Source organism: Microtus ochrogaster, chromosome 7 (assembly GCF_000317375.1).
Source record: "Microtus ochrogaster isolate Prairie Vole_2 chromosome 7, MicOch1.0, whole genome shotgun sequence".
NCBI classification, from domain to species: Eukaryota; Metazoa; Chordata; class Mammalia; order Rodentia; family Cricetidae; genus Microtus; species Microtus ochrogaster.
This window is the reverse complement of record NC_022014.1, coordinates 46,661,108-46,673,280: the sequence shown is the minus strand read 5'-3', so window position 1 is coordinate 46,673,280 and position 12,173 is coordinate 46,661,108. Positions and strand designations below refer to the sequence as shown.

General features: G+C 47.1%; 1 protein-coding gene across 1 annotated transcript in view; it reads left to right on the top strand.

Moving 5' to 3' along the window:
* Window positions 1–4,536: 4,536 nt before the first annotated feature.
* Window positions 4,537–12,173, top strand: part of Ppp2ca (protein phosphatase 2 catalytic subunit alpha) — a 23,054-nt gene continuing 15,417 nt past the window's right edge. Inside the window, exon 1 of the mRNA XM_005350109.3 lies at window positions 4,537–4,843. Within this exon, the coding sequence (XP_005350166.1) occupies window positions 4,742–4,843 (102 nt within the window). The 5' untranslated portion in view covers window positions 4,537–4,741. The remainder of the gene's footprint in view (window positions 4,844–12,173) is intronic.

The following is a 12,173-nucleotide window of genomic DNA, read 5'->3' as shown; positions in this document are numbered from 1 at the left end:
AAAAAAAAAAAAAAAAAGAAGGGGGTACGTGACTTCCTCAGGTGCAGTGGAATCTTTAGCTGGCCTCCTGGCTATGAGGTTTTATTTCTTCCTCTGCATTTTACTTTTCGTTTGTTATATTTGCACATGCTCAGCACACATGAGCTCAGAGGACAACCTTCAGGAAGTCAGTGCTCTTCTTTCACCGTGTGGTTCCCAGGATCAAGGTCAGGTCTTCAGACTGGTGGCAAGTGCCTTAGCCACTGAGCCATCTCTCGGGCCCCTAGCTATGAGTTCTTCCAACCTATGACTCTCCGAGGATATGCTCTGTCTACTCGGATGTCCTGGATGTTTTCTTTTCATGGTCACAGAGGTAATATGTACTCATTACAGAAGAATCAAGTAAGCACAGGCTTAAAAAGAAGAGAAAGTCCCACTCCACTACTACCACCTCCTGTGTAGTTTGCTGAAGTTTCTCAGAAGCATGTATTTGTAACAGACGCTTCATGAAGCTGTGTCATACAAATGACTGTTGTTTCTGTTTGCTTGCTTAGAGTCAGGGTCTCACTGTGCAGCCCAGGTTGGCCTCAAGCACACAATCCCACTGCCTCGGCTTCCTTCGTGCTTTGTGTCCAGGTGTGCCCCACCACACCCAGAGAAACCTACTGGTTTACAAGGTACTTTTACACTGTAACAGTCAGCTGTGTCAACAGACATGCGACAGTACCCCTGGGAACTGCAGGGCTGGGGTAGTGTTTGTGAGGCTTGTCCTGCTTTATGCATGGTGAACTTTGCCTTTCTTTCTCCGTGCTGTTTCCCACTGTAACTGAGAACTGCCTGGACGTCATGGGCATCAGGCAGGGATGTGATCCTGTCTTTAGTCAAGTGACAGGAGTTGGGAGGAAGGTCATTAGTGTATCTGTGACAAAGTTCCTGGCCACCAAACTTTGACCACATCTATAAAACTCCATCTAGGTGAAATGGCATCTTTTTTTTTTTTCTGAAGACTACAAAAAGGAAGAGATAGACATCACCGGTTGCCTTGGGTGTGTGGGATGCAGAAAGCTGGTGGGTAGGCAGGCCCAGTCAGCCAGACCATCGTAGGCCTTCTTCCCTGAGCAGGGCCAGGAAGATGTTGGCTGGGGCTCCTGCAGCACCGGAGACGTAGGTGCTAAGAGCATATTCTCCTTTTTAGGTCAGGTGCTCTTTTTAGACGCACAATTTGGAGCTAAGAGGAACATGAGCCTGACAAATATTAATTCTTGGATTTATTTCTAAGTAACTGTCTCTATCCAGCAGGTCTGATGACGAGGGAAGGGAGGGGGTGCTCTTTTGTTCTATTCCTACCTTCTTGAGTGAATATCCTCTCCCATCTCCACTTGCTGCTATGATGTGATTATATGTGGTGTTTTTTTATATACCTGAGGGACTCTAATGAGCAATGGGCATTTTTAAAATTGGACCTATAATAAAATGATATAAAACATTATTGGCTATGCATTCCGTGCTGCTCAGTGCTATACCTTTATAATCTCATTTAATGACACTGGTTGTGGAGGCAGAGGCAGGCAGAGCTCTGTGAGTTCGAGGCCATCCTGGTCTACACAGTTAGATCCTGTTGAAAGCAAAGAAGAAAAAGAGAAAAGACTTAAGGAAGGGAGGGAGGAAAGGGAGAGGGAGGGTCTGCAAAACAGGGATTTGAACCCAGTCCCATTGACCCTAGAGCTGTTCCTTACATGTTCCTTAGAGCTTTCTGTGTCAGATGTGTTAAGTTGGGGAAGGACCACCAACAAACTTTAGTTGAAGAGAATGCTGGTGAAGTACATCTCATTCCTTCTCCATGTTTAATGTCAGCTTAATATCTTCACCAAGAGTGCCTTTTATAAAACTATTTGCTCAAGGTTATCCGCCTCCTGCCCCGCCCCCATCGTCAGATGATTGTTATTTATAGCTGTGTTTAAACATCCTGGGCAACACAGAGTCACTGCACACTGGATTCATCAGCTAAGCCATGATTCTCAAAGATTAATGATTTGTTTTTGTTTTGTCCAGAAGGTAAAAGGATAATTCTTCTTCCTTTTAAATTATCTTTTGGTTTTAAGACAGGGTCTTACGCTGCAATCCCACTTGCCTTGGACTCATTGTGTAACCCAGGCAAGGTCCTTGAGATGGAGGAAATCCTCCTGCCTCATCCTCCTTAGTGCCGATATTATAGGCAGGCGATATCACTCCAGGCTGTTTTAAAAATTCATCAGTTCTCAGATTGAGTCATTTGGGTCACATTAGTTGAGACCAGATTAATCAAACCTAACTTTCAGACCCTTTGATTACTTTGAGGCTCTACAGAGTACAAAAGCATTCTTCATTTCTGCTGAGAGAATGGCAGCCTGGTTAGCATAGTTCTGTATTGTTTATGATCTGGTCTACCTTATCCCACTGCCTGAATGCTAATGAGAGCTTCCTAGAAGTCATTCTTCAAAAAGTTAAGTCACAGCATCTAATTATTTGGCTGGCAAGATGTTCTAAGTACATATAATTATATCTTCCCTCCATTTTGTGAGGGTGGTGAGCCAAGTAACCTGCATCAAGAGAAAATAAACAACATATTAATGCTACTAGCAAGGAGTGCCTAGCTAGAACCCTCATTATATAACCTTAGCATATATAGTGGGCGTTTAGTACATCTCAGTCTGCCAAACTAACATCATCACGGTCTTTGCAGGTGAAAAAACTGTAGGATAAGGGATGCATGCTGGTCCTCTTGTGTATATCAGGAGCTGTATAAATCTGGCTAAGACCTTGTCAGTATGACGTTCTCAAGTCTGACCACTGACCTTGGAGAAATCCCTTCCATTTCCATTTTGTGTGTCCCTGCTTGCTTCCTACTTTTTGAGACAGGACCAGCTCTCACCTGGGTCCAAGACGATGGCAAAGAATAAGAGAAGGCAGCACAGTGACCGTGGCTTTCTAACCACAGGCACCGGACAGTCATCCCTCTATTATACCACAGTCTTAACTCTTAGACTTCTGTCTGTAAATTGGGGTTCTTCACTACAAACCAGAGTCAGAATTAAGCTGGCATGACCTTTCCCCACTCTGGAAGAACAAGTGTGTAAGAAGGCTTCTAGAAGAGTAGATCTCAGGTACTTCCTTTGTGCACACTAGAGGGAGGTACCCAGGGGGATGCAGAATTGGTTAAGCCAGTACTCCTGGCCAAGCAGGTTGTCCTTGATACAGGAGGATTTTCAGCCCTGCCATTTGTAGATGGGGCCACTGAGGCCCTCTCTTAGCTTGTAGGTCAGGGGGATGCCCTAGGAGCTGCATCTTGCCTGCCATGTGTCAGGCTTGACTGCTCCCCACAATAGAGCTTAGAAGATCAACCCTTGCCTTGTCCTTCATGGTTAACCATCCTTTGGCTTCTATACCTCTCAAACTCTGGGGAGAGCGATGTATAACTTCAGCCCATTCCATCCATTTCCTGCGGTATTGTTGGGGAAATTCAAGCTCCATTAGGGCAGCGGCCGCCCTTGTTTGTCCACATGACCCCTCTGTCCTCTAGGCATGGGATCTGGTAAATAGTTGGCGCTCTGTGGAGCCAAGTATCCTTGTAAATGTAGGGACAGTGCAATGTGAAAAAGTTTCGCAAGCCCCAAAGAGATTCAATAACCAGGTCAAGGGCCGAGTATCAGCTTCCTTTACTGTAGCTGCTTTTATTGGCGCCAGAACACAGCCAAGACCCATATGTTCACGTTCTACCGGCTTGTCCTCTAGAAAGGAGACCAGGATCATTTCCAGTGGGCACAGGACTTGGAGAAAAGTGCACACCGGAGCTGTGGAAGGCCACAGGAGAGGAAGCTAGCTAGGCTCGGGACAAGGCCAGGATCGAAGGCTTGACCTCGGGCCCGCCGTCGAGCCGTGACAGGTGTCTGCTAGGGGTGTCAGGTGAGCGAGTGACACACCCCAAGCAGGTACATCTTCCTCCGCCTACGAATGACCTAATTACAGCAGCCTGCAACGCCCGGAGGTGGGGGAAGGTCACTCCAGGCAGTCTGCCTCTAGGAGCTAGTTCTTGTCCTCAAAGACGTGGGACTCCCGTGCGGTTCCCAGAGCTTCTGGCGTACGCGCCTTAGGGTTGTGACTGTTGTTTCAGTGATCAGGCTGGCAGGGCCAAGACCGTTTCTGAGCGGTGTTACCCGACGGCCTTCCCCCAAGACCAGGGCACAGACACATCCCTCGCCTTCCCGGACTGCTCATGCGCCGAATCCGCGCAGGCGTCTTTCGGAGCCTGGGACTCCCGGATTAACCGGGTTCGCCTCTTCGAGCACTGCGCTTGCTCCAACCCCGTTCTTCCCCTCCCCCCCCCCGCCGCCCTCCCCGCGAGGACCACGCCCCGAAATCGAAGGCACTTCCTCCGGCATCCAGCTCCGCTGCGCCTGCGCCGGGCCCCACGGTACGCCGCTTTGGGTCCGGGCCCCGCTCCGACGCCCTCCCCGCGGCCCCCGACGCTGGCGTGACGTCACCACGCCGGGCGGCCGCCATTACAGAAAGCCTGGTCCCGAGCTAGGGCGAGCGGAGGAGGAGGCACCGCGGCCGGCGGCCCAGTACTGCGGAGCGAAGCCAGCGGGCCGACGCCAGCGCCTAGCAGCCGCCAGGGGCCGCAGGAAGCACCCCGGGGAGCGGCGGCGGCGTGTGCGTGTGGCCCGGGTGCGGGCGGCGGCGCGGGAGCAGCGCGGAGCGGCAGCCGGTTCGGGCGGGCGTCATCATGGACGAGAAGTTGTTCACCAAGGAGCTGGACCAGTGGATCGAGCAGCTGAACGAGTGCAAGCAGCTCTCCGAGTCCCAGGTCAAGAGCCTCTGCGAGAAGGTGAGCGGGGTAGGCCCCAGGTTGCGGCTCCAGGAGGCCGCGGGGACTGTGCAACATGGCGGCACGGAGGCCAGGCCCCCCGAACCTCGCACACCGGCGCCCGGCACTGCCCGCGGGGACTCGCTAGCGACCCGGCGCCCCCCGCCTCCCGCGCGCTGATTGGATGGCGCCGCCGCCGCCTAAGATGGCGCCGCGCGCCGGGCTACGGGCTTCCGAGCCTCCCGGCCCTGCCCGACGCCGAAGAACAGGGCGGCCGGGACCCTGCGTGGTCCGGCCAGGGACTGGCTCTGCTTTGGGCCCGGGAGCGGGACCTGGAGCTGCGGCGAGGTGGAGAAGAGGCTTTGCGCTTGCAGCCGGGCTTGCTTTGCTTCTTGGAGCTGCCAATGCCTACTGGGTCCCCCACAGGCGGGCTCTGAGGCCAGTCCGTGCCCAGCGCCTGTGTGGAAAGGTCATCGCGTTCGGGTCGGCTTCCTCTGAGCCCTGTTTAAAGTTGTGCGTTTAACGATTCCCAAACAAAAATAAAAGCCGCTAGCCCGATTTCTACGAAGGTCATGGTGGTAGTTACAAGGGAGGAGTATAAAGTTTTCATAGTTGGAAGAAATGGAGGATTTGGTGAGTCATACTATACGGAGAGCTTCGGGATTGGAAATCCAGTGGCATTTTAACCTATGATGTATATGCTGACTCAAATTGGGTAGTGTGAGATCCTCTGTTTAACGTACTTGGCATGGTGCCATTTGTGTTTAGCATGAGCAACACAGACTGGAAGAGAACCAAATGTTGTGTCCTCTCTTGGTTGAAAGTTTCTTGTGTTTTGTGGCTACAAGTAGTGGGAGTGATCCCCGAGTTGACCGCCTGTGTTTCAGGCAGGGTGCTGAGTCGACACAGCCAAGTGGTGACTACGCTTTGTATCTCAGGTTAGCTCGTTCCGTTGGTTTCCCCCAAGAGTTGGGAGAGCAGGCTGCTCAGCTTCGGTCGTGTGGTATTTTTCAAGTCTTATTTATGCAGTTTTCTAGTATAAAATGTTCATCTCCGTTCTGTTTTGTGTTCGCTTTTCACGGTTACTTTAACATTTAATTTTAGTGCAAAAATAAGGATTATGTTAGTAATTTGTGTTAGGAAGAATTTTTGGAGTACCGTATGCTCCTTTGTAATTTGATGTAAAAAGGAGGTTTTTGCGTTTGATGAATATTTTCTGACGACACGGTTTTTCAGAAACTGCTGAGAATGATTGGGGCTTAAGACAGACGTGGGTTTATTTACCTCGGCTCTGTACAAAGAACGCTTCCTTCCTTCCCAGGTAACCCTGGCTGCCCTGGTACTGGTTATGTAGCCAGAGTAGCTTTGAACTTGTGGCAGTCCTTGTGTCTCAGCTTCCCAAGTGCTGGGATTGGTTACGTGTGTGTGCTACACCAATCCAATATTTTGATTTTTGTTTCTCTCAAATCAAACGAGGTGGTATTTTTAAGGTTTTGAAAATAAGTTTGTTTTTCGAGACAGGGTTTATTTGTGTACCCCTTAGCTGTCCTGGAACTCTAGATCAGGCTGGTCTTGAACTCACAGAGATCCACTCCCCCCCCCCCCCCCGCGCGCTGATTTGCTGGTTTTTAATGCAGCACCACCACTTCCGGGCTAGAAATAAACCTTTTAAAATTTACTTGTTGTACTCAAAAAACAAAAACAAACAATATATTGCCAGGTCCTGGTTTCTGGTTGCTGACTCTGAACATTTTGAGTCCGTTAAATGGCAGTCATTTGTATAGCAAGAGAAAGACAACTCATTAGGCTGGAGCACCACTACTTTTTGTTTCCAACTAAATGGTTGTAACTGGTTTTCAGAAGTCCAGTTACTATAAAATAGTTAAAACATGTTCTGAGGTCACTGCTAATCTGATGGGATTGTGTCCTAAACTAGCACTTGTGTTTCTGAGTATCCAAGATTTCATGCTATTAGGAAGAGAATCGGAAGACAACGAGGAATAAATTATACATATCCTCAAGAAACTTTAATTTAGTTGGAAAGACTAGGATGGTAATATCAACTTGACAGTGGATCTCAACCTTCTTAATGCTACAACCCTTAAATGGAGTTGTTCCTCATGTGTGACCCCCAACCATAAAATCATTTTTGTTGCTACTTCATAATTGTAATTTTTCTAGTTATGAATCGTATTGTAAATGTCCGCTATGCAGGACCCCTGTGAAAGGATCCTCAGCTCACAGGCCAAAAACTGCTGCTCTAGAGTCTGGGGAATTGTCTAGATCAGGTTGGCCTATGAACATGGTTTAGGAGACCTTCATTATGTTAGATGAGAAGACACACCGACTGTAGGTGGCACCATTCCCAGGTTGGGGGAGGGGAGGGTCCTCAATTGTATAAGCATAGAGGAAGCTCCCTATGGGAGAGGTCTCCAGTGATCTAGGTTTGACCCCTTAGGACCTACATGGTAAAACACCTTACTCTTCTGACCTGTACAAACAAATAAATGTAATATTAAAAGTGTGAGGATGTATTCATTGCTCCCTTTTTATGTGATGTGAGTACCTCCCCTCAAGCTCCTGCCACTGTGACATCCCTGCTGTGATGGACTGGAATTGAACCAAAATAACCTGTTTTCAAGTCAGGCATGATGGTGTGTCCCTTTAATCCCAGCACTCAGGAGGATCCCTGGTCTACAGAGTGAGTTCAAGAACAGCAAGGGCTACACAGAGAAACCCTGTCTCAGGAAGGAAAAACAAAACTTTCTCCCCAAAGTTGTGTTTCTTGGGGTGTCTTTTTAGCAGCAACAAGAAACTAAAGAAAGTATGGACTGAGTGGGTTTGCTTTGGAGAGCCTGTTAAAGATAGTAGGTAGAGAGGTGGGGTGGGTGAGGGCTGCAGCTTAATGGATCCAGTATGTTTTTCACATCTTTGTGAAGCTCAGATGTGAGGCTAGCCGGCTTAGATTTTTTTCTCAACATGTGCAGATTTTAGGGTTTTAATGTATGTGTGTCTTATGTATGCAAATATGTGTGGAGGTGCCCATGGAGGCCAGAGAGGTGTTGGATCCCTGGAGTCTGGTTATTTGATCCACTTGACTTGGGTGCTGGGAGCCCAGCTTCAGGCCCCTACAAGAGCAGCATGGACTCTTAACCATTGAGTTCTCTCAGTGGTCTAAAGTTTTAATTTTAGAGCCACATAAAAATAATTCTTGCCAGGTAGTGGTAGTAGCGTGCCTTTAAATCCCAGCACTCAGGAGCAGAGGCAAGCCTCCTACAGAGCCAGTTTCAGAACAGCTAGGGCTACACAAAGAAACCCTGTCTTGAAACACCTAAAATTAATAATAATACTTGAGCGAAGTGGTGGTGGCACGTGCTTTTAAAATCCCAGTACTCAGGAGGCAGAAGCAAGTTGATCTCTTTGCCTTTGAGGCTATCTTGGCCTACAGAGCTAGCTCCAAGAAAGCCAATGACTCTACACAGAGAAACCCTGTCTTGACAAACCAACAGCAAAAAAAAAAAAAAACTTGATTGGTGGTGCATACCTTTAATCCCAGCACTGGGGAAGCAGAGGCCAGCCGGAATTACAGGGTGGAACCTTATCTCCAAAAAGGTGGGGGTGGAGGGGCTAAAATGAAAATGATAGTTCTTGAACCTATTTCAAAAAGTTTCCTTGAAGCTGGGCGGTGGTGGTGCACGCCTTTTATCCCAGTACTCGGGAGGCAGAGGCAGGCGGATCTCTGGGAGTTCGAGGCCAGCCTGGTCTACAAGAGCTAGTTCCAGGACGGGCACCAAAGCTACAGAGAAATTCTGTCTCGAAAAACCAAAAGGGGGGGGGGGCTGGAGAGATGGCTCAGAGGTTAAGAGGACTGACTGTTCTTCCAGGGGTCCTGAGTTCAATTCCCAGCAACCACATGGTGGCTCACAGCCACCTATGATGAGATCTGGTGCCCTCTTCTGGCCTGCAAGCATACATGGAAGGAATGTTGTATACATAATAAATAAATAAATCTTTTTAGAAAAAAAGTTTCCTTGAAATAGATACTTTTGATGAATGTTGTTGCCTAACTTGCTTGATTTAGATTGTATTTCAACTTTTGTAATGATGTAAATCTCCTAAACAATACTAGGATGTTTTAGACGGGGAGATGCATGTCTTGGTATACCTTGTACAAGTCCTAGTAAAACAGAACAGGTAATGTTTTATTGCCAATTCTATCTCTAGGTGAAAACTACGTTTGCTTTTGTTGTGTTTGCCTTTGAAATATTACTTGTTCATTTATTTTGTTTCATGTGCAAGACAACTGTTCCTGTGCCTAGACCAACCTCAGACTCAACATCTCGCTTCAGTCTCCCGATTGTTAGGATTGCAGATATATAGTGTAGATACATGTGCCACCATATCCAGCTTTAACAGAAAATTTGAAAATAAGCTACATTTTCTGTCAGTTTAGTCATGCTTGTTAAAGAACTACACCCATCAAAAACAGCTATTGATGATCTCATAAGAAGGAATGATAGCCTCAAAGTCCTTCCCCCTTTCATGAAGGTAAAGCTAAGCCCCAGTGGTCACTCCAATTAACCAGCTTAAGAACTCTCTTCTGTTACCTTGTCACAATAGCAGTGTTGCTTCAAAGCAGAAAGGATCCAAATGTGTATCATAACAGTGGGGAGCATGATTTTTTTTTAATATTTATTTATTATGTATACAATATTATGTCTGTGTGTATGCGTGCAGGCCAGAAGAGGGCACCAGACCCCACCACAGATGGTTGTGAGCCACCATGTGGTTGCTGGGAATTGAACTCAGGACCTTTGGCAAAGCAGGCAATGCTCTTAACCTCTGAGCCATCTCTCCAGCCCCCGGAGCATGATTGTTATGTTGCTGACTCATTAAAAAGAAAGATGGGCTTCACGTTCCTACCCAAGCTAAGCATACTGTGTGTTCAAGTATATAAATGTACCTTGCTGTTTGAAGGAGTTTGGTATTTGGGGTGAGCATATGCAGTTTCGTTTTAGGCACAGTTCCATCAACAGATTAAAAAAAGTAGATACTATCTACTTGCTGTGTGTGGTTATGCATGCCTGTAATCCTAGCACTCTGAAAGCTGATGCAGGAGGATGGCCAAGAGCCAGAGGCAGGTAGACGTAGGTGAGTTTGAGGGCTTCCTAGACTACATAGTGCGCTCTAGGTCAGCCAGGACTGTACAGTGAGGCCCTGCCGCAAAGATGAATAAGCTCAGCACTTGGGAAACAGGTAGGCGGATCTCTGAGTTTGAGGCTAGCCAGAGCTATATTAGAAAGATTCTGTCCCAAATAAATAAGTAAATAAAGTATCAGTTTGCTTTTGGACTAACTACAATAAAAATGGCCTTTTATTATATGACTTAAGCAGTGTCTTGGGGTCGGGTGCCAGTTTTGGCTTTGTGCTTTCAAGACTTTCAAATACGTAAAGAATTGATTTTTTTTTTTTTTTTTTTTTTTTTTGGTTTTTCGAGACAGGGTTTCTCTGTGGCTTTGGAGCCTGTCCTGGAACTAGCTCTGTAGACCAGGCTGGTCTCGAACTCACAGAAATCCGCCTGCCTCTGCCTCCCGAGTGCTGGGATTAAAGGTGTGCGCCACCATCGCCCGGCAAGAATTGATGTTTTTATTTCTTCCCCCAAAGGAGTTCTTGACCTAGGCATGCGGTTGTCCATTTCTTTGTAAGTATTATAGATGTAATAGTCTTATGGTGTCATTTAGTTTTAACATTTGCTGCACGGGTGTGGAAAAGGGAAACTGCTTCTTACTAATTGTTTGCTAAGCTGAACTTTTTTAAACCTATATTACCGTTTTTTTCTTTAAGATTTATGTGTATCAGTGCTTTGCCTGTTTATATGTATGTGCACCGTGTGCGTGCCTGGTGCTCGTGGAGGTCCGAATTATGGGTAGTTGTAAGCCATCAAGTGGGTTCTGGGAATGAAACCAGGTCCTTTGCAAGAGCAGCAGGTGTTCTAAACTGCTGAGCCATCTCCCCGGTCCCCCAAGATTAAATTCCTAGATGAAGTACTATATTTCTAGGTTTTATTTAAAAGGCTGTTTGGCTGTCTCCATAGCAGTAGTTAAATTATTAAGAAGGAGCAGGTGGGCCGGGCGGTGGTGGCGCATGCCTTTAATCCTAGCACTGGGGAGGCAGAGGCAGGCGGATCTCTGTGAGTTGGAGACCAGCCTGGTCTACAAGAGCTAGTTCCAGGACAGGCTCCAAAACCACAGAGAAACCCTGTCTCGAAAAAACAAACAAAAAAAAGGAGCAGGTGGGAGAGGCATGTTGGAATGTTTTTCTTTCACTTTGGTGTGGTCACTGTTGTTGTAGATGGAAAGCAGAGGCTCTATCTGGAAGGTTGTGAGGCTGGTGAGGGTAGCTGGGGTAGGTTGTCTGGGTTGCGACTTCTAATTCCAGGATTCCTATCTTGCTTCCAGACCCTTGTTGAGGTGTTAATAATGAAGGTGCATGTAAATTGAGCCATCCTGAATTGTGGACTCACTGATTCCATAAATTGAAGGCATTGTGTTCTTTCTGCTGCAGAGCTCCAATCCTCAGATAGTGTTGTCCCATCTCTCTTCGAAACAGTAATTCTTCCATTTGCTTGTGGCTAACTTCATTTGTCCCTCAGATAAGATTGGTAAGATGAAAACAAAGGGTCATTACTTTGTCAAGTAGTATAAATCTCTCGAGGAGAGACTAAATTGTAAAATGTTCTATAAAGGTAGGTGGCCTCTGTTGCAGTTGGCACTCAGAATGCTGTTCTTTTCATCTCCAAAGCCTCTGCACACCTGTGAGTGTTGTTCCATGTGCTCCCCGCACAGGGTGGGTGGTATTGCAGCTTGGGTTAACCGAATGAGAAGGTGTAGTTAGTTATACTCACACGCTGATTCCTCAGTCCTCCCTGTCCTCTGCCAAAGGCCCAGAATCTGTGTTCAAATACCGATTATAAAGGTGAATCTCCTGTAGTATCAACAGGGATGGGCCCTGGAAACCAGGCCTGGTAGTGCAGAGAGTCCCAGCTATTCAGAGGTTGAGGCAGGAGGATTTTGTGCTCAAAAACAACCACTTAGTTTTGAGACCCTGTCTGAAAGTAAATGAAGAGAAAGCTTGAGATGTAGCTGAGCCACACAGCATCTGTCTGGCAAGCGCAAAGCCCAGCCACAGAAAGAGGCTTTTATTCCCACCCTGTAAGAATAACTGGGACAGATTCTTTTCTTCGTTGTAACCAGTATTTTCCCTTTTTCATTGTAAGTCAAGTTTGTCATAGTTAACTAACTGAAGTATCCTTTTTTAGTGTGGAGAAAATAAACACTGAATTTTGAGTTGT